Consider the following 21,312-nt stretch of genomic DNA (forward strand, 5'->3'; position numbering starts at 1 on the left):
GGTCACCCAATGAGGTCCACTCTCCCCAGTCCTAGTCCAAAGGCTCTAACCCAGCCTTTCCCAGCCAGTGTGCCTCCAGATGTTGTTGGACCACAACTCCCATCAGCCTCAGCCAGCATTGCCGATGGTCAAGAAAGATGGGAATTGTGGTCCAGCAACATCTGGAGGCACACTGGTTGGGAAAGGCTGCTCTAACCAGTAGACAATGCTTGCTCTCTATCATGCAAGTCACTCCAGTCGGTGGCTTTCTGTCTCCAGAGGGTCCCCACGTGGGTCAATCTTCCTCCTTGCCACCTCTTTTTTCTTCTTCCTGCTTTCTAGGCCAGAGGGACATGGACTGCCTTCAAGTCGACCCGGACTTCTGGCGACCCTATGAATAGGGTGTTCATGGTAAGCGGTATTCAGAGGGGGTTCACCATTGCCTCCCTCTGAGGCTAGTCCTCCCCACCTGGCCAGGGCCTGCTCAGCTTGCCACAGCTGCACAAGCCAGCCCCTTCCTTGTCCGCAACTGGGCTCCTTGGGACTATGCCGCTTGCCCACGGCTGCACAAGTGGCAGGGCATGTAACCCCTGAGCCACTCACTGTGGGGTGATCTTTAGCTGGCCCTTGACACCCAGGAGACACAAGCGGGGATTTGAACTCACAGACTCTGGACTCCCAGCCAGGCTTTCCTGCCCTCTGTGCTATACCAGCTGTAGAGCAGAGGGGAGTTCCCCAAATGTGTCATGCCCAATTAAAAACAATGACCTAATGATTTAAACCAAGTAAGCAACCAAATGTAAGCAAAAGTCCATACTGCAAAACTAGAACGAGGTGGCCTTTTGAGGCCTATGGAAGAGAACGACAGAGTGGAACTGCAAAGAACCCGACGGCTCTGGAGACTGGCAGGCAGACCCAAAGGGCACGTGGCCTCCCGGATGCTTTCATCAGATTTATCAGATGTTGGGAGGATTCCAAGAGATGGATCTGGCACTGGGATCTGCTTACTGTCACCCCCACCAACTGCTGGGGGGAGAAAGACTCAGCACAGAAGTGCTTCTGCAGCCCAGGCCACCTGCCATGCCGTGATCCCTGTTCCACCAACAGGGCAGAATGGACCCCCTCGCTGGAATCACCATCATGGAGTGCTGAGGAATTAACAGCCCTCTTGGACTGCAGCCTGAATCTGCAGCAAGAGTGCCAGGACAGAGCCAGGGCTTACCTGTGCAGAGAAGCCAGAGAAGAAGCCGTACCAGAAATGCACCAGCGTGAAAGCAAAGTTCTTGTAGAAGAAGTAGGCCAGGAACTTGCACATGCGGATGTACGACCACCGGCCGTGGACCAGGAGCAGCCGCTGGAGGTAGCGGAACTGTGCAAAGGAGAAGTCGCTGGACAGCACAGCCTGCATCCCCTCCTGACCACTGATGCCGACTCCGATATGGGCAGCTGGAAGGAGAGCGTAAGGGCATCAGAAGAGCCCTGCAGCAGCAGATGGATCCGGCCCAAGGGCTCCCATCTAGTCCAGCACCCGCTGCTTACAGTGGCTGACAAGAGGCCCCAGCGGAAAAGGCCACAAGCAGGGCTGGAGGGCAACCGCAGCTCTCCCCTCCGGTGCTCCTCAGCAACGGGTATCCAGAGGCACTCTGCCGCTGCCAGGGGAGGCGCAGCACAGCCCACAGACGGGCCGTCACCCTGAGAGCAGGCAGCCCGCCTGGGCCGCTTCTTCCTCACCGTGACTGCTGGGCCTGCGCATTCTGAATGGGCCCCTTCAGCGGCCCTTGCTCTCCGTTCCTGCCTCAGGCCCCGCTTGTGAGCAGGTGAGCTCTTAGACATGGGACAATAAGCGGGGCCAGCCCCAGGCATGCCGGGGCTCTTGGGCACAAGCCTGGCCGGGCCCTGGTGCTCCCCTTCTGCGATTCGTGGCAGGATCACTGCCGCGTATCGCAGGGCGGGAGCTTCGGAGAGCCCACCATTGCCTCGCTCAACCTACCTTTCTCGGCTGTGTTTTGTGGCTGCGCACACATTGCGCGCAGGGCTACCCTTAACCAAGATGGCGGCCAAGTTTTTCCTAAGGGGCTGAAGCCTCTGCCGCCATTTTGGCTGATGGCACATGCCCAGGGCCCCACCTGGCCGCCCTTTGGAGCCGGCCCTGTCAATAAGGTCCAAAATGCAGCAGCCAGATGACTGGTGGAGGTTCCTTTTATATAACCCCTTCATGTAGCCCCTGTTCTAAATGGCTGCATTGGTTGCCAGTTCATTTCCGGGTCCAATTCAAAGTGCTCACATTAGTGTTTAAAGCCCTAAAGGACTCTGGTCCCAAATATCTGAAAGGCTGCCTCCTTCCCTACAGACCCTTTTGGCTGTTGAGATCACAGAGGGGCCCTCTTGGTAGTTCCGCCACCCTCGGAAGCTGAGAAGGGTGGATGCCCAGGAGAGGGCCTTCTCTGGGGCAGCCCCTGTGGAACTCCCTCCCCACACAGGTGTGTCTGGCAACTAGTCTTTGACACATGAGAGAGATATGTTTAGGAACAACCCTATTCTTGCAACAATAGTTGTTTTAAACTGTTTTTAAGGTTGTATTTTAATTTGTTGTGACTCGCCCTGGGACCTTAAGAGTGAAGGCGGGAAGTAAATCAAGTTAATAACAACCACAACATTATTCTGCTTCCCTGAAGATTCTGACCCACAGAAATGGTGAGCGCCTTAGCAGGAGGCATGGGGCATTCGGGTAGTTTTAGGTTTCTGGTAACAAATCAGGGAGGGCCAGAATTTGAAGGACCCAGAGGCCATCTTGACTCCCCTCCCCTCCGGAGCTCAAGACCCACACCAAGCAACCCATACAGCTGAACCTAAAGGATGGGGGAGGCTACAGGGCAAGTGCAGGCAGAAAGGGGGCTGGCAGAAGGTAGCAAAACCTCCAAGGGTCCCTCTGTAATCTGATGGGGCAGGGGGCGAGGATTCCACCTCATCTCAAAGATGCCCTCCATCACTCCCTGAGCAAAGCCCAGACACTGACTAAGCTGTCCAGGAGGGCAATAACTGGCTGGGCTCTGTGCCTCCCCCACCCTTGCTCACTTCTGCTATCCAGATGCCCCCCCTTTTGCTTTCTTACCCGAAAGGGGATGTCTAAGAGGTCTCCCCTACAAAGCGAGGCTCTTCCCCACCCCCAGACCAGCACAGGACCAGGGCTAGAGAGCACAGCCACAGCTGTCATCTCCACGGCAGATGCCTCTTCTAGCTACAGCCTCAGGCATTCATCAGGCCACAGCCCGGCCATGCAGGTGAGGCTCCTCAGTCCCCGGGCTGCTGCTGTGTGTGAGTGAGGGGATCCCTCTCTTGGGGCAAGCGACTGGGACTGATGCCTTTCCCATCCAAATAATCCGAGGCAGAGCCAGTGCCAGGTGTGACTGGGCCCTTGGGCACCAGCCTGCCCCGGGGCCCCCCTGCTCCCAGCCCCTCCTACTGCTCCACCTACCCCTTCTCTCTTTCTGTGAATGTCCTGCACGGAGGGTGTGCACGTCGCTGCCATCAGACAAGATGGCAGCAGAAGCTTCTCTAAGGGGCTGATATTCCCTCTGCCATCTTCGTTGATGGCATGAGTACATGCTGCACTGCATGCGCGCACATGCCTGCCATCAGTGAAGATGGTGGTAGGGGCATCAGCCCCGTAGAGAAGCTTCTGCTGCCATCTTGGCTGATGGCAGTCGCACGGCCAGCACGCAGGGCATTCACAGAAAGGGAGAGGTAGGTGGGGCGGGCGGGTGCTCCAGGCCCACACAGTCTGTGGGGGGGGAGGGGGGGCTGGTTGCTCTGTCTCTGCGATCCTTGGAAGGGTTGGGAGTTGAGCCTGCCAAGGATTGCGGAAGGAGAGTGCTACCCCCCACACCCTAAGGAGGGGCCCTTTCGCACTGGACTGGGCAGCCCCCTTTGCCCGCCTCCCCACCCCCACCTGGGCCCTTCTTGGCAGGGTGGGGGATCCTCCTGGGCTGGGCAGCCATTTGCTGTGGATGCTCCAGCTCTAGATTACCTGTCTTGAGTGGGGTGGGGGAGGGACTTACAAGACCCCTTCCAACTAGATCACAGAAGGTTGGATGCAGCACTACTGGGTACCTCTCCAAAACAGGCTTCTATTCCATGACAAGCAGGGTGCAATGAAGGGGCAGAGTGGGAGAGGGGAGGGGAAGGAGGTGTCTGTGGAGTTGGGGGTCGTGGGGAAAGGAAGGGGAGACAGAACCAATGCAGATTTGCTTGGGAGAGGATGTGTGCTTGACAAACTGGACCAAGGCAGTCTAGCTGCTGTGAGGATTTAGTCTACATTACCAAGGCAGCGAAGCAAGCTCTTGAGTGTGTGTGGGGGGGCAGGGGGGTCCCTCGTCAGGAGAGGGGAGGGGAGCAGGTGGGCTCAGGGGCAGCTGCTTAATTTGCCTCCTAACATGGGGCCATCAGGAGCGACACCTGGAATCTTTGCATACTTACTTGTGGGGAGGAGGGGGCCCTACAAGTACACTGGGGCTCCTAGGCAGGCCTTGTGCTCAGGTCCAGGGAAGAGGCCTCTCTGTGAGCTGACAGGAGCTCCTCCCAGCCTCTTTCAGTCAAGACGACTCTCCTGCCCAGCCGCTTCATCTCCAGGGCCTCTTCCACCTCGCTGCCGCTGACCCTGCGTGGATGGCCACTGCCAGGCCTCCATGTGCACCTGGCTCCTAGCTGCTAGCCAGCCCTGGGGCTGCAGCTGCCCAGAGTCCCCTCCCCTCCCAGCTGCTCCCTCCACCACCTGCTCTGCAAGGACAAGTCCTCCCCACCGCCAGCATCCCCAGCTACAGAGTCTCAGGCAGCAGCAGCAAGGCTGGGAAGACCCTCGCCAGAGGCCTTGGAGGGCCACTGCTGCCCGGGCGAGGCGGGCAAGTGGTCTGACCTGGCTATAAAGGCCGCGCCGGCTCCCGATGCTGCCAGGCAGGCAGGGGGTGGCAGACGCTTCTGCTCCTTCCTGGCCAAGACCCGCCTCCCGGCCCTGCTCCACAGCCTGGCAGCGGGGGTGGGGGGTGGGAGGGCCAAGCAGAGGGGTGCTGCCAGCCTCACACTCACTCTTGATCATGCTGACATCGTTGGCGCCATCCCCGATGGCCAGGGTCACCGCGTTCTTGTACGTCTTCACCAGCTCCACCACTTGGGCTTTCTGCAGGGGGGTCACCCGGCAGCAGATCACCACCTTGCACAGGCAGGCCGTCTTCACCAGCTCTTGCTCCAGCTCCCCCTCTAGGGCGTAGGCCTGCGGGGGGAGGGCACACAAAGGGGGGGGTTAGGAACAGGAGAGGCAACCTCCCCCCCCCCGAGGGCTGGAGGGCAGCCCTGCAGGGGCGAGGCCCCCAAAGTACTGGCAGACGGCACTCGCGAGTGACTCTGTAGACAGCTGTGCCCTCCTGTCTAGCCCTGGGCCAAGATGGCACAGCACCCTCAGAAGACCAGGTGCTCGTCCCTTGGACTGGGGGGTAGGGGCTTTGTGTTGCCACAGGACCTGCACAGATGCTGCATTAAAAAAAATATTATATCCCACCCTCCCTTCCAGAAGGAGCCCAGGGTGGCAAACAAAAACACTGAAAAGAATCGAAAAATCTTAAAACCAAAAAACTTTAAAACATATTAAAACACAATATCTTAAAAAACATATTTAAACAAAAAACAAAAAAAAAGTTTAAAAACATCTTTAAAAGCAATTCCAACACAGACACAGACTGGGATAAGGTCTCTACTTGAAAGGCTTGTTGAAAGAGGAAGGTCTTCAATAGGCACCGAAAAGATAACAGAGATGGCGCCTGTCTAATATTGGAGGGGAGGGACTTCCACAGGGCAGGTGCCACCACACTAAGGGTCCATTTCCTATGTTGTGCAGAATAGACCTCCAGGTAAGACGGTTCGCCTGCAGAGCGCAGTGATCGGCTGGGCATATAAGGGGTGAGACGGTCTGCCAGCTGTCATCTCACATTTGCAAGGCATGGGGGGGGTATCTCTCCACTCAGGCTCACTTTTGCCCTGCCTTGTCCTGATCCTGCCACTCGCAGGCGCCACCATCTTCTCTCTCTCTGTCCTTACTCGCAGCTACATAACACAGAGATGTGAGCCTTTGGATTCATTGACTGCTGTGCTCTGCATGTCCTCTCCTGACTTAGGGCAATTCACTCTGACAAACTCTGCCCCTCCCTCTACTCTGGGAGCCAAAGTCTGGCTGGGCAGGCAGCGCCTACTCCTGGCTTGGGCACTTCTGCAGACAATCTCATCCTGCCTCGTTGTTGTTGTGGGCAAATGCTTTGAGAATTCTACTCTGCGGAGGAAACTGGTAGGACGCCCCCTCCCATCTTGGAGCAGCAATGGCCTCTCTTGGAAGCCGTTCAGCAAGCTGGGTGCCCTTTTGTTCTTGGAACAAGGCAATGGGTGGGTCACTGAGATCTCCATTTTCCCAACACCCACCCACACACACAAGTGCGTCCTCCTTCCCACCCTCCCTCCAGCAGCAGCAGGAGGAGGCCAGGAACTCTCAGTTGGAAGGATCGCTTTGTGGCTCCCCTGTAAAGTGGTCTGATGGTCTCTTTCTCTGCTAAACAGCCAGACGTGGTTTTCTCTGACCCCCACCCCAGAGCCCCGCACTGCAGGAAGGGCTCCTAACGCTTTTCTGCCGCAATAGGTGGGACTGGCACTTTGAGGGCCTTTTTCATCATGTCTCCACTAGGGGTGGAAAGGTCTGCCAGTTTCAGTTCCCTCCGCTTCTCATTTTTCCAATCTGAAATTCAGTTTTGCAGCAATTTGATTTTTAAAAAAATCCTCATGAAAATTCTCCAGCATTTTAGTGTGAATTTTCCCCACTAAACACATTTTTATGCAGTTTTGATTCATGTACATATTTTTAAAAGCAATTTCTCCTAATATGATCCATTTTTGTACATTACGTCTGTGAATATATTTTTATGCACATTCCCCCCTAATAAATGCATTGTTGTAAAGACTGCTTGGTTGGAGACAAGTGGAATTTCGAAGGATGGGGGCATCTTGGTCCTCATGTTGTCTCAGAAAGTGGGGATTTGATAGATTTAGGTTTGAACTGAACCAAATCCAATTCCCTCCTCATCCCTAGTCAGCACTGCTTAAGGATTCCCCTCAACAACATAGCCGTCTCCCCTCAGGCCCCCCCCGCCACTTGCAACCCTTGTGCTTCTGCAGAAAAAAGAGATAAGCTGAGCACACCTGATTTGCATGCAGGAAGTGCCGGGTTCAACCTCCAACGGCACCTCCAGGTAGGGCTGGGGAAAGACCCCTGGAGAGCCACTGCTGCCAGTCAGTGTAGGCAGTGGGGGGCCAAACAGACCAGTGGGTCTGACTCTGTGCAAGGCAGCTGCCTGCGTTCCTATGCACAAGTGCATGCACACAGGAATTGGCAATCCACAGAACTTCCCAGGGATGAACTGAGGTAAACAGGGGCCTCCGTCACAGCTGGAAAGCCTTTGGGTTTTTGATGTGGAAATCCACCAGTGCCCAAAACCTTGGTCCTTGATGCCCTGGAATGCCATGGACACAGTGACTGACAACTGTTCTCAGCCCTATTCTTGTTGTTTTGCCTCCCAAAAGCCCATCAGGCAGTGCGGCCGCCGCCTGTTGACTCTCCACGCAGGACTCGCTCCCACGCAGTGGGAGGTCCCACACTCTGGGAAATCTTTGGGAAAGTCGTTGGTAGGAGTGATCTCACTGGCTGAACTGTCATCTGGATCCATTGCAGCATTCATATGACTAGCTCAACAGGCCAAAACTCTCTCTCTCACACACACACACACGTATGTGTAATCGTGCATCACCTTCACCACTTTAAAAAGCGGTGCAAATGCTGTGCAAATGAGTACTCAGATAAACTTCACCCCCCCACCTCTACAATCCCAGGGTGCTTTCATAAGCGCATCCATGTTGGCCCAGGTGGGCGCATCCCGGCCAGCATCCTGCCTCCCACAAAGTCCAAAACTACGCCCCAGATCTCCAGATGTTTTGGACTGCAACTCCCATCAGCCCCAGCGAGCACAGCTGTGCTCCCATCGGCTCCTAGCAGCCATCCTTGCTGGGGGCTGACAGGAGTTGTAGTCCACACCATCTGGAGGGCGCCAGGTTGGCAGAGGCTGCTCCAGATGGCCACCAAGTGCTGCCACTTCCTTACCAAGCTGTGCCCGTTAATAACCAGGCCGTACTCCCCGTTGGGCTGCTCATCAGGCAAGACCTTTGATTTCCCAGGTTTTTTGACATGGGTGTCAAGCTCATCGTCCTCCCCAAAGGCGTCAGGCTGCATCTTCTTCCTTGCATTCCTAAAGGAAGACCCATAACGGCAAAGGCTACAGAAACAAAGGGGGAGTTTCTTTCTGCACCTTTTCACTCTCAAAGGCAAGGGGGTGCTGGGTGAACGGCATGTCTCTCTTGCCAGATGTGCTGGGAGGTCTGGAGGGACATCAGTGGGGGCAGGCTCCCCACCTCAGAACATCTTCACGAACATGTGGACAACCCATGGGGACCCCGGGCTTGAGAGCCCCTGATCCACACCATACGTTTAAAGCACGTTTAACACCCATCTGGAGTGCGTGGCTTCCCCCCGAGTCCTGGGAAATGCAGTGTGTTAATGGTGCTGGGAATTGTCGCTCTGTGAGGCATAAATTAGTCCCATGATTCCATGGGCTTCACATGGATAAGACCGTGGGGAGACCAAAGCATTCTACAGAAATGGGGATGGACTGCAGAGTCCTCCATGGTGGATCACGGACATAATTTCCACCGCGGTTTGACAGCTGTGCCCCAGACCTTCCCCCCATGACTTTAGCCCCAGAGAAGTGACAGGGTCTGTCGGAACAGTTCCTCCCACCCCAAACCTGCCAGCAGAAGGGTGGCACACACTGTTGGTGTTTTAGTGCCAGCAGCAGCTACCATCTCCCCCATATCTGTGCCAGCTAAGCCTGCAGCTGCCTAGAGGCCAAAGCGGGATGGTCTCGGGTATAAAATGGCACAGCCTTGACAGAGGGCCGAGATGCCCTTCTTTACCTGAGTTCCTGCCGCACTTCCTCTGAGGTGTCGCCATGGATGATGAAGATGTCCTTCATGCTGTCGTAGAGCATGTTGCAGGAGTAGGCAATGTTCACGGCAGTCTCTGGAGGAAAAGACCCCCCACCCCGCCCCAACACACGCTGAGCTATAGGGCAGGGAGGGGTGCATCCTTGGCCCCTCCTTGCTGGCAATGGGCTCTGCCTCGCTCACTCCCTTTGTGTAACGCTGCGCTAGCAAGGCCAAGGGCTCATGGAGGCGCTCGGCCTGTGCCTGAGATGGCCGCTTCAGGCTGCGTTGTCCCAGGGGTGGGCTGAGGGGCTGGCATGAGTGAGCCCTCTCCCCCACACACACTGGCATGTCCAGCAGAAAGCAAGGCCAGGAGTCTGTATGTGGAGGGATGCTAAAGGCCTTGCGCATCCTCTCACTGTCATCCAGGCACGGCTACTGTCACGCTCTCCTTGCTGGCCTTCCCCTTTGACTTCATCCAAACCAGGTCTCTGTTCCTCTCTCTGATGCTCATCCAATTTTTCTTTCCCCTCAGATACCTCTTAGTTAGGCCAAAGCTTAGATTGGGGGGGGGGCGCTCAGGCCCCCGGCCATTTTCTTTGGAACTTGTTGCCTGCAGCAATTTGCCTGATTCAGTCCCTCAGGGCCTCTGCCTGGTTTCCGGGCCTTCTCTAACTTGCTGAGGCGACTCCAGGGTGACAAAAGGCACTCAAAGGTCACTAGCCAGGAGGAAAAGAGGTGGCGCCCCCCCCCCCGATTAACCCACTGAGTACTTCCCACCCAGCCCTGAACTGAGGGGCAGCTCAGGGTTTTTTTGCCCCAGTGGGTGTGGGAGGGTGACGGCCAAAGTGGCCCTTATGTGGATTGGGAATGCGCTGCAGGGCCCCCTGTGACATCACACAGGATTCTGGGACACATCCTCAGTGTGTGCCTGGCTGGAAAGGGTCCAGAGTCACCAGCTGTCTGGGCTGTGGCTCCATGCACTGCGCCCCCCACTCCGGGCAGCCTCCATCCCCCCCCGTACCTTGCTTGTCTCCAGTGAGCACCCAGATTTTAATCTGCGCTTTCCCCAAGATCTCAATGGTCTGGGGGACGCCGTCTTGCAGCTTGTCCTCAACAGCTGTGGCACCAAGTAACTACAGAGAAGGAAGAAAGTAAATCCCTTTGGGGGTGTGGAGGGGGGGAAGCCTGTGGGGCTGCTCTGAAAGGGTGGCCTGCCTGGGCTCATCCAGCCTGCCTGTGGGGCTCAAGGGAATTGTCCCAGGTGACTGGGGGTCAGGAATTGGCTGGCAAAGTGTGTTGACAGTAACAGGCCTGGGAAGCGTCAGTGACCCCCATCGAGGCTTATCAAAGCAAGGATCCACAAATCATTTGAGTCCACCCCACAGCTAAGCCCAGAGCTCTTTTAATGAGTAGAAAATGAAAATAAAGAGCGATCCACACAACAAACGGCAGGAACGACGTGTCTCTCCACGGAGGCATCTAGAGGAACAGGCCAGCGTGAGAAAGGCAAAACCAGGCAAGCACAAAATGCTCTGAGGTCAGGAAGAGACAGAAGAGAGAATGTCTGAGCAGGGCTGCTTCGGGAGGGCTGCTCAACTGGCAGCTGAGAAAAGAGGGGGATCGATTCGGGTGCTGCTCAGAAGGGAAACAGTCAGTGAGCCTCCAGGCACAAAAACAGGCCTATTCTACTTGAGACTGACGGCTGCCAAAATGCTTCTTGGCGCAAAGAGTGCGCTCCTCCTTCTCAAGGGCTCAGTAGGCAGCGCATGAGGCGTGGGAATGTCCCCCGCTCTTCTCCTGGCTCCTCGGCCGGCGGCTGTGGCAAAGGCGGTGTTTGCTCAGCCCAGGCTCATGCACCAGCTGTGCTTATTCCTGCAGAAGGCATACCTGGCCACGGTGCTCAGAGGAAGCTGCCCTACAGTGGGACAGATCATTGGTCCAATGAGCTCAGTGCTGTCAACTCCAACTGGCAGCAGCTCACCAGGGTTTCAGGCAGGAGTCCATCCCGGCATTACCTGGAGATACCTGGGGCTGAATCTGGGACCTTCTGTGTGCAAAGCAGATGCTCTAGCCACTGGGCTGCAGCCCCTTCCCCGAAACAACTTGTACCATAGCTACTTTTGAGAGTGGAGCATCGTAAGGTGCCCTACGTGGAGCTGATTCACAAAGTCATTTGGAGCCTTCAGCTGGTACAGAACGCAGCAGCAGATGTTCTGACCAGAGCCAAGGTTTGCAAGAGGAAGATAGTCCTCCATCTCTCCAGCCTCACTGGCTGCTGGTCCATCTCCAGGTGCAATTCAGAGTGCCGCTCTTGACCTTTACATTTGGGGCCAGGATACTGCAAGGGCCTCCTCCTCCTCCTCTGTGATCCTGTCTGAGATGACGAGAGTGTAGGGTGCGGGAGACTTTTCTGCATTTTGCTTCAATGAGTGGGGGGGCGAGGCGGTGGGCAGGTATGAGTGAAAGGGCATCCAATCTCCACCCACTCTGCTGAACTCCCAGCCCCGAGAGATCCGCCTGTTTCGACATCACATGAAGATATTCTCCTGCTTTTTACCTGACCACAGCTTGGCCACGCACGGCTCGCCACTCTTCACAATTTATGTGTTCTTTATTCATTGTTCTATTGCCCTTTCAGATTTCTCTAACAGTGGAGAGGGTTTGTTTTTTTTAATTGTGAAGTTTAGCTGCCTTGGGCATTTTGTTAAAATGGAAAGGTGGGACAGATAATATCTTATGAAGAAACAAAAAACCCACAAACTCTTGGAACTCATTGCCACAAGAAGGCAGATGAGGTTTTTTACAAAGGCACGGGGATTATAGGGGAGAAGAGGCATACCAGCAGCAATCAGCTCACAAGTCTTAAAGGGCAGGCTGCCCTTTCAAAGACAGGGAAGCTCCAGCGACCAGATTCTGGGGAGTGGCCAGGGGGATCTTGCCACTGAGCACCCTTTGTGAACTGGCCACTGCACGAGAAGAGGTGATACGCAGCAAGCTGGCCCACTGGACTGGCCGAGCACAACGCGTTTCCTTGTCTTCTGGTGACTCTGGCACAAGGCACCTGTGTGATCAGGAGTCAGCATCACCTCTTCCGAGTTTCCCACCATATTTGGCTGCCCCATTCTACTTTTAAAAGTAATCAGCTGCCTCCCCCCCACGCACCATCAGCACCCTGCTAAGCTAGAGAAAGCAGGATCTGGGAAGTGCAGGGAGTGGGTGGGAGGGAACCTTATCACAGGCAAGGCCAGGCTGCCTGAGTGACCGCCTTGTCCCTTACATCCTGGCCAGGTCACTGTGATCCCCTGGAGAAGCCTCTTCCCTTTCTGTCCCACGGGGGCCTCGTATTCATTTCGTTTCTATGAACCCTTTTAGCCTGGTGGTGGCACCGGTACCCTCAGGTCAGACGGGCACCCACAGTCCTGGTATTTCACCGCCTGCTAAAAACGTTTCTGTATCACCATTTGTTCTTAATGAAATTTGAATTAAATTTGTTCTGTATTTTGTGATTTTATCATTTATGACATTGCAAAGATTTTATTGTTGATGGTCATGCTTTTTCCCCATGAGCTGAAATCCTCATAAATAAAAATAAAACAAAGTATATGATAGCAGGAATTCAAACTGCTTAAGGTGTTCATTCTTCATGTTGCTGATCAATGCTGATAACGCACCCCCCACTCCCACCCCCATCCCTCCCTTTGGCTAATCCTTGCACACGTGGCCTCAGGCCTGGGCACCTACCATCAAGCCTCTCTCAATTTCTTCATACAGTTCAGACAGCTTCTCATCTCGCTCATGCAGGGCTGTGCTTGCCTCGTGGTGACGCCTCTGCCACTCCTCGAAGTAGCTTTGCTCCAGGTCTTTGTAGGCTACAACCAAAGTCCGCAACCCTTCCCCGGCAAACTCCTAGGAAGACACAAGCAAATATGGAACAGGTCAAAGTGAAGCAGCCTTGGACTAGACATGAGAAGGGCTAGGGGGGGAAATCCCAGAAAAATAACATTTTCCCCTCCAGTTTTTCATGAAACCTTTTTGTTTTTCTGAAAAATTGGGGAAAAAACACTGTTTTTTCTCTCTGAATTTTTCCACTCCCCCCCCCCGGGGCCTTCACATCTCTAACTTGGACCCAGCTGAGATACCTCCTCCAAGAACCAGCGGCTGTCCAGGTCTCACCTGAATCCCTCAAAGGCCAGGAGACCCAAAAGTTCAGAGTGTCTGGAATGACAACCAAAAGAAACATTGCCACCCATTCCCTGCAAGGGTTGCCCATTGGGAGACTCTGCAGCCAAAATCTGGAAACGTTAGTGCCAAGATTCTGGGTATGGAATTCTCCAAGCACCCGTCGCCACAGTATTGCCTCAGAGCCAAGTCCCTGTCTCCAGGGGAGGGTCAGCAGAGAGACCTTTCCGACAGCTGTGCCAACAGCCTGGGAAGAAGCCAGCCTCAGGACGCTCCTGCATACATCTCAGGGCTCATTCACCAAGGGCTGCTTTGCACTTGGCCTTGGAGGGTGTTTTTCCTCAGGGAGGCGGTGGGGAGTGGCAGCTCCCCCGCAGTCCAGGTGCTGCACATACCTCCTCCTACAGCCATGGTGGGCAGGAGGGAGGCTTTGCAATCTCACAGCAATGCCAGGTACATCTTGGAGCAGGTAGAAGCAGCCCCCAGGTGTGTAGTTGTTGTTATTTATTAAATTTATATCCTGCCCTCCCTCCCGAAAGGAGCCCAGGGCAGCACACAACAAGCAATAAAACACACAAAAAACCTTTAAAAACAAAACATATTTAAAAACATATTAAAACAAAACATCTTTAAAAAAAACATTTCTAAAAACATATTAAAAACAATTCCAGTACAGATGCGGACTGGGATAAGGTCTCTACTTAAAAGGCTTGTTGAAAGAGGGAGGTCTTCAGTAGGTGCCGAAAAGACAGCAGAGATGGCGCCTGTCTGATATTTGTGTGTGTGGACTGCCTTCAAGTCGATTCAGACTTATGGCGACCCTATGAAGAGGGTTTTCATGGGAAGCGGTATTCAGAGGGGGTTTCCCATTGCCTCCCTCTGAGGCTGAGAGGCAGTGACTGGCCCAAGGACACCAGGTGAGCTTCATGGCTATGTGGGGATTCAAACCCTGGTCTCCCAGGTCGCAGTGCAACTCCTTAACCACTACACCACACTGGAGTGAATTCCCCTTAACGGTCCGCTTTATTGTATTTATTTATTTGTTTATTAAACTTGTATACCGCCTCATAGCCGAAGCTCTCTTTATTCTGTATGAGCTGCCTTGGAGATCCTTCTGGACTGAAAGGCAGGACAGAAATCAACCCAACATGCAGCAACTGTCACGACAGAGAAAGAGCCCAATGGCAGCCTGGCCCAGAAGTGCACTTCTTGGGAGCCATGCAAACTGCGAAGCCAGCTGGGACGGAGGCACAAGCGGTAGCAGCGGAAGGGGGCACTACTTACTTCCAAGTACTCCCTGGTCTCTTCCTTGAGTGGTCCACAGGAAGAATGAAGGAGCTCATACAGGATCGTGTCCGCACCCTTGCAGTACAGGGTCAGTTTACCCTTTGGGCTCCGCACTGGGGACAAGGGAAGGGGAGGCAGAAAATGAGAACGCACAGATGGCCCCCCCACCCTAGAGAGACACACATCAGAGGCAGAGCGTCACACGTGGCCGGCACAGCAGGGGTTGGAGGGTCCCCTTCCTTCCCCTAGCTAGTCCCCCTCAGCACAACAGGGAAGGAAGGACCCTTGCTCAGTGGCAGAGCATCTGCTTGGCGTGCAGAAGGTCCCAGGGTCAGTCTCCAGTGGAAACTCCAGGGAGGGCTGGGGGAGACCCCGGCCTGAAATCCTGGAAAGCTGCTGCCAGCCAGTGTGGACAATACTGACTGAGTGAGATGGGTCAATGGTCAGGCTCTGCATACGGCAGCTTCCTCTGTTCCTAGCTGCAGGGGATGCCTGAACTCTCTGTCTCTCTTCCAGGGTTGTCTCACACAGCCCATCAAAGTGTGCCAGCTTTTGCAAGGTTCCAGTCCCCAAGAAGTTCTTTTTGAATGGTAGCTGGAACCACCCACCACAAGCACAACCTGCCGTTCTGCATCAGCTCAGTAAAACTCTCCCTGAGTCTGCATTGCTATACAGAATTACAATTTATGCTTGTGAAGCAAACTAAACAAGAGCCATTGAACCAGGGCATGAAACAGAAAATCCAGGCACGCACAGAGCATGTTCCTGTGAACCACTCACAGGGTAGTCACGGGATTTGGGTAAGAGGAGGAAGGGGGGCACGCACCAATGACAGACATCCTCTTGCGCACATTGTTGAAATCCAGGATGGCAAGCAGCTGGTAGACCAGCTCCTCCCCCATCTCCACCACGGTTATGGTCTCCGGGGTCCGGGCACGAAAGACAAAGCCAACGTTCCGGGCAGCCGTGACGAGGGCTCCCTCGTCTGGAGACTGAGCCTGGTAGAACAGCTCTCCTGCCAGGCAAGGGAAGAGACGCAATGTTGCTTCTGAGCAGCAGCTGCTGCGCAGTCACAGGCACCCCAAGAGGCACCTGGCAGAGCTCTTGCAACCTGCCCCCCCTCCTGCAATGCCTGCTCCGGGCCAGTGGCACTCACCTTTCTTCTTCTCTTCCGGCATCACCGTGTGGCACAGAGAAAGGATGCGGAAAAACATGTGGGTGGGGACATCACCCACCTTCACCGCTTCAACCAGGCTGTGGTCATAGAATGTGAACTTGGGGTCAGCTAGTGGGTTGTAGGAGAAATCAACTTTCTCTGTGTTCTGCAAGAGCAAAGCATGGTTGCCGACATCAAAACCTCTCTGTACCACCTGTTTGCCTCCCTCCTGGCTGAAGGGAGACCACAAATGGTTGCACAAGACGTTCCTCGTCCTTCCTAGGCAACCTGCTGCTCTGCGGACCACCTGGTCAAGCTCAAGGGCGTGTACAGCCTTGACTCAGGAAGGTTCAAAACTTCCCCAAAGAGAGGAAGAAAAACCTTCAGGAGATGAGCTGATTGCATAATGGTGGATAGTTAACTTCTCTCTGCAGGCCTGGTGCCAGCGGGCAGCCAGGTCAGGCCCTGGCCAAGGCCCCCCGCAGCCCAGAAGGGCCCCTCCTTAGGTGGGGAGGGTGGAGCACCAGTGTCCTGACGCTGCTGTGGATCGCAGAGCAGGAGCTCCCAGGCAACACCCCCGATACAGGCAGAGAGGGGTTAAATATGCCCACCTGCCTCACCTATCTCCCGTATCAGCGCATTAAGGTGCTGCATGTACATGGCTTCCATCACCCAAGATGGCAGTCGGGGCTTCCCTAAGGGGTTGACACCCCTTCCGCCATCTTGGGTAATGGCAGGGGGGTGTGCCCAGATACTGACATGGAAGGTAGGTGGGGCGGGCAGGTCTATTTAAGTTCCGCGCCGTCTGCATCGGGAGGGGGTGTTGGGGAGTATGTTGCTGGGGTGCCTATGGGCCCAGGCATGCCAGGCACTGGCCCTTGTATCTTGGTGTCCCAGAAGGATGCCTGAACTCAGTTGCTAAGACAGGGGCCTGGCCTGGCGATCCTTGGCAATGGCTGGTCACTCAGGGCTGGGAATGCAGCTGCAATACCACCCTCCTCCGCCCCCCTGCCCTTCCTCTATAGCAACATTGTCCACATCGCGGGAGGGATGAGCCGGCAGCCCTTACCTCAGTGACCTCCACCCGTTGTCCCTCCGAGTCGTAGATGTCCCCTGTGGGCCAGAAGCACAGAGGAGAGCTGAGATGACGACAGCAACACAACAACACCTCCTGGCTGTGAATCCCAGGCGCGCATCTGGGTCAGTTGAGCAGCAAGATGGAGGAAGAGCAGGGCACCTCTGGGACTCTCCCCCACCGTCTACAAAAGCTCAGGGGAAATGAGGCGAGATGCTGCAAATCCCTTTGTGAAAAGAACTGCAGGGGTGTGTGTGTGTGTAGGGTCCTGAATAGGATTACAACAGGGAGCAAAGGGCTAAAGGGCCCCTAATCCCCCACCCCAATTGGGCCCTCAGCCCACCCCAGCATTTGCTGCTAGCACTTCCCTGTCTGGATTATGAAGCCACAAAGCCCTCCTTGGGCATCCTAACGTGGTGCCCTCCAGATGTGACTGGACTGCAGCTCATCATCCTCACCATTGGCCGTGCTGGCTGGGAGTTCAAAATAACACGAGGGCACCAGGTTGGCAAAGGCTGCATTGTGCCAATAAGACTCCTGATGTTTTGAGGATTGACACAGTAGCAGATCAATGCACAGAAGGGAAAATGGGACCCACCCCCCAAGTGGCCGACCGTGTTGATTGCTCTGAGCCCAGGTGGAGGTCAAGGGGGAGAAGCTGCTGCCACGCTGCCACCCCCTCCCCTCATCCAACATCTTTACAGAGCAGATTATGTGACCGCCGCTCATCCTTTGTGGCTTAATGGCTATGAGAGTTGTCCTGCAGGAGGCCTCAAATGCATCTCCCTCCATTGGGCTTGGAACATGCGCCTCCCTCCACTGGCCAGAATGCTCATTGGTATGACAAATGCCGTCTCCTCCACTTCCTCTTCCTCATGAGTGACGAACAGTGCACAACGGTGAGAGAGGCTGAGACAGCAGCATAGGGAACTGCCTTATGCCAAGTCAGACGACTGGTCCATCTAACTTGTTACTGTCTACACTCACTGGCAGCAGCTCTCCACGGTTCCAGGCACAGGGTCTCCCCCAGCCTCCCTGGAGCTGCCATGGGGGTCTGCACCTGGAACCGTCTGCATGCAAGGGTGGCCGCCTCCCCTGACAGCACAGCCTCAAAGGGCCCCCGATGCAGAATTGCTCTGGGACCCCTGAAGCGATGCATCTAGCAATGGTTCAGCCAGCAGCAGCCGTCTCCCTGCCTCTCTCCGCAGGGCAAGGGGCAGCCTGCCAAGGCCTTAAGAACATAAGAAGAGCCTGCTGGATCAGGCCAGTGGCCCATCTAGTCCAGCATCCTGTTCTCACAGTGGCCAACCAGGTGCCTGGGGGAAGCCCGCAAGCAGGACCCGAGTGCAAGAACACTCTCCCCTCCTGAGGCTTCCGGCAACTGGTCTTCAGAAGCATGCTGCCTCTGACAAGGGTGGCACAGCACAGCCACCATGGCTAGTAGCCATTGACAGGGCCAATGCTTGGACGCACGCGTGGCTTTTCCCCTGGATCAGATCCAAAAGACCCATTGCCCGCAGCGGCAAGGGCAGCACTGGTACCGTAGATCTTCCCGTTGATGCAGCACTTGTTGAAGATCATGATGTTGCGGGTGAGGGTCCCCGTCTTGTCTGAGAAGACGTACTTGATCTGGCCCAGCTCCTCGTTGAGGGTGGTGGTTCGGGCCTGGGCGGGCGTGTCGTTCGGAGCATAGTACATCTTGCGGTCCCACTCAATGTAGAAGCTGTTGCCCAAACGGATTATCTCTACGCTGCACAAAAGGGGGGAGGCCAGGTGAAGGTGCTGTCTGGGCCCCTTGGCAGGACAAAGCTCCTCTGTCCTCCGCTGAGGGATACCACTTGCTGCAAGGAAACAGGAGCAGCCAGCCTCATCGCCCCGGTGGTTACAGGACTTGACAGAAAGCTGCTGCTTTGGGTGACTTCCCAGACTACAAAACGCTTTCCTAGGAGGGGCTTCCAGTAGTAACTGGCATGCAACCTGTGTGCAGACTCTGAAGTGCAACTATCCTATGCCCCCTTGAGCAAGTGACTGACCAGGCACCTCAGCTTGGAGGGGGGGGGCTTACTGCCATCACCCGCCTGCTCCTCCCTCTACACAGAAGCCATAAGCATCCTCCCAGGGCTGCACTACTTATTCTTATATTCTAATTATTGACTGCTATGCTAAGTAAGCTCTAGAGTAGGAACCTGCCCAAATGGAGTCTGTGCCATGATGGCACAATGATTCAGGGGGTTGCGCACACCAAAGGCAGCCTTCGCAGAGCTCTTTTATCATGGCTGGCCTTGACAACATGGCGGTTGGTCCCTTCATCTGCAGTCCGGTCAAAGACCACCGGAAGATGCAGCCCTCCTCCATGGCGCAACAAAAGAAGGAAACATACGAAAAAGGGGGGAATGTTTGTGTATTTATTTCAGTTTAACCCACTTTCTTCTTGCCATGTATAATTTTATACACTTACTTATTAATTTCATTTATACCCCGCCTTTCTTTCCATGCTAGAAACCCAAGGTGGCTTACATACGGTTCCCAGGCAGTCTCCCATCCAGGCACTGACCAGACCTGACCCTGCTTAGCTTCAGCAGGGAGCTGGCCTCAGGTGCCTTCAGACCATAGCCTGGGACACTTCTATCATATCACCTCTTACTTGCATTTTCTCTAAACTAAAAAGCCCCAAATGCTGCACCCTTTCCTCATAGGGGAGTTGCTCCATACCACTGATCATTCTGGCTCCTTTCCCAGCTCTACAATATCCTTTCCGAGGTAAGGCAACCAGAACCGTGCACAGCATTCCAAATGTGGCCACACCATAGATTTGTATAATGGCACTAGGATATCGGCAGTTTTACTTTCAGTATCTTTCTTAACGATTGCTAGCATGGAGTTTGCCTTTTTCACAGCTGCCGCACGCTGGGTCAACATCTTAATTGAGCTATGCACTATGGCCCCAAAGTCTCGGTCCTGGTCAGTCACTGCCAGTTCAGACCCCATGAGCATAAGTGCATATATAAGCGCATGATTGTTTGCAAGACCTGAGCTTTCCGTGTTTTGGATTTGAATGCCAAAGGGTTTAATTGAAGGACTATGGGGAAGAGAATACCCTGCCAAATGGGCCATGTGACTTCCAAAATCAGGGGGTGGGTGTTGCCTAAGGGGACTGCTCTGTGGTTCCAGGAAAGAAGAAATATTTGTTTGTTTGTTTATTATTTGATTTACATCCTGCCCTTCCTCCCAGCAGGAGCCCAGGGCAGCAAACAAAAGCACGAAAAACCCTTTAAAACATCATAAAAACAGACTTTAAAATACATTAAAACAAAACAACTTTAAAAACATTTTTTTAAAAAAGCTTTGAAGAATCTTAAAAAAAAAAGTTAAAAAACACTGTTTTTATAAAAAGGTATTAAAAAAGTATTAAAAAGCAATTCCAACACAGAAGCAGACTGAGTTAAGGTCTCAACTTAAAAGGCTTGTTGAAAGGAGGTCTTCAGTAGGCGCCGAAAAGATAACAGATAAACAGACAGGGCCATTTCAGGTTAACCTGGACGGAGAGCTCCCACCCCTGCCCCAGTCTACCTAGCCCCCTGGATGCTTTGGGGCTAGGGGCGGTCCAGGCCCCTTGGTCACCCTGCTTACCTAACATAAAGGGAGATGGGCACCACCGTGTTGAGGATGATGACGTACGACCAGAACATGAGGAATGCAGAGAAGGTGGCAGAGTGGACGTCCTGCGGCCATGGCAGGTACACCTGGAACTTGTAGCCCTGCCTGTATTCCCAAATGCTGTTGCCAATGGCCAGGATCAAACACATGGCAGCCAAAAGCACAAAGATCTGCCAAAAGGGGGACAAGAGGGAGAGGGAAGGAAGGAGAGAGAGACGGAGATCTTCACTGCACATCCCACTGCCAGGAAACATCTCTTGGGTGAACCAATTGGTGACAGCATACAAGTCCACAGAGTACAGATACAAGAATGGCTCTGAAGGCACTTGGGGGTACCAAGTCTCACTCCTGGGCTTTTCACCCACTCCTCTTTGCAAACCTGAAGGAGTCTTTCCCAAGCATCGATGCCTGTGGCAGACTTCGGAAAAGTCAGTGGTTTGGGGAAGACTTTGGAATCTCAGCCATTCCCACCCAGTCAAGAGTGCTCTGCAAAACACCTGATTGGCATGGACTCCTTGTAAAAACATGGAGTGGTATCCAATCCTGGTCCCACTCAGAGCAGACCCATTGAAATTAATAGACATGGCTAACTTAGGTTCATTCATTTCAATGGGTCTATTCTGAGAACAGCCCAGCTGAATACAACACATGGGCTTTTAAATCTAAGACTGCCTTAAAAGAACGAGAATGAAGAACAACATTCCTGGGATTTTCCTTTGCCACCTGCTATGTCCTGACCCAAAAGAGAGTCAGAGCCAAAGAGTGCAACACTTTCCCCCAGAAACAGTGCCAGCCGTCAGGGTCCTGCAACCAGAGGCGGCTGACCCACAAGGGCCCTGCTGACGGCACGACTTCAGCCTCAGGTGAGAGCCCGATAGCGGCCCAAGCACCAGGTGAAGAGGAGGCCTCC

The 21,312-nt window shown here is 54.3% G+C and overlaps 1 protein-coding gene across 9 annotated transcripts in view; it reads right to left on the reverse strand.

Annotated features, from left to right (window-relative positions):
- LOC133377987 (phospholipid-transporting ATPase ID-like) overlaps nt 1-21,312 on the reverse strand; it is a 109,668-nt gene that overhangs the window by 17,742 nt on the left and 70,614 nt on the right. For all 9 annotated transcript variants that reach the window (XM_061612781.1, XM_061612777.1, XM_061612799.1 and 6 more), the window contains 12 exons: nt 20,376-20,572; nt 18,287-18,495; nt 16,740-16,783; nt 15,671-15,836; nt 15,341-15,529; nt 14,512-14,627; nt 12,790-12,954; nt 10,070-10,181; nt 9,037-9,142; nt 8,168-8,312; nt 5,062-5,245; nt 1,202-1,425 (listed from right to left, as the gene is read on the reverse strand). In XM_061612781.1, the coding sequence (XP_061468765.1) occupies nt 1,202-1,425; nt 5,062-5,245; nt 8,168-8,312; nt 9,037-9,142; nt 10,070-10,181; nt 12,790-12,954; nt 14,512-14,627; nt 15,341-15,529; nt 15,671-15,836; nt 16,740-16,783; nt 18,287-18,495; nt 20,376-20,572 (1,857 nt within the window). The remainder of the gene's footprint in view (nt 1-1,201; nt 1,426-5,061; nt 5,246-8,167; nt 8,313-9,036; nt 9,143-10,069; nt 10,182-12,789; nt 12,955-14,511; nt 14,628-15,340; nt 15,530-15,670; nt 15,837-16,739; nt 16,784-18,286; nt 18,496-20,375; nt 20,573-21,312) is intronic.

Source organism: Rhineura floridana, chromosome 1, assembly GCF_030035675.1.
Source record: "Rhineura floridana isolate rRhiFlo1 chromosome 1, rRhiFlo1.hap2, whole genome shotgun sequence".
In the NCBI taxonomy this organism is placed as follows: Eukaryota; Metazoa; Chordata; class Lepidosauria; order Squamata; family Rhineuridae; genus Rhineura; species Rhineura floridana.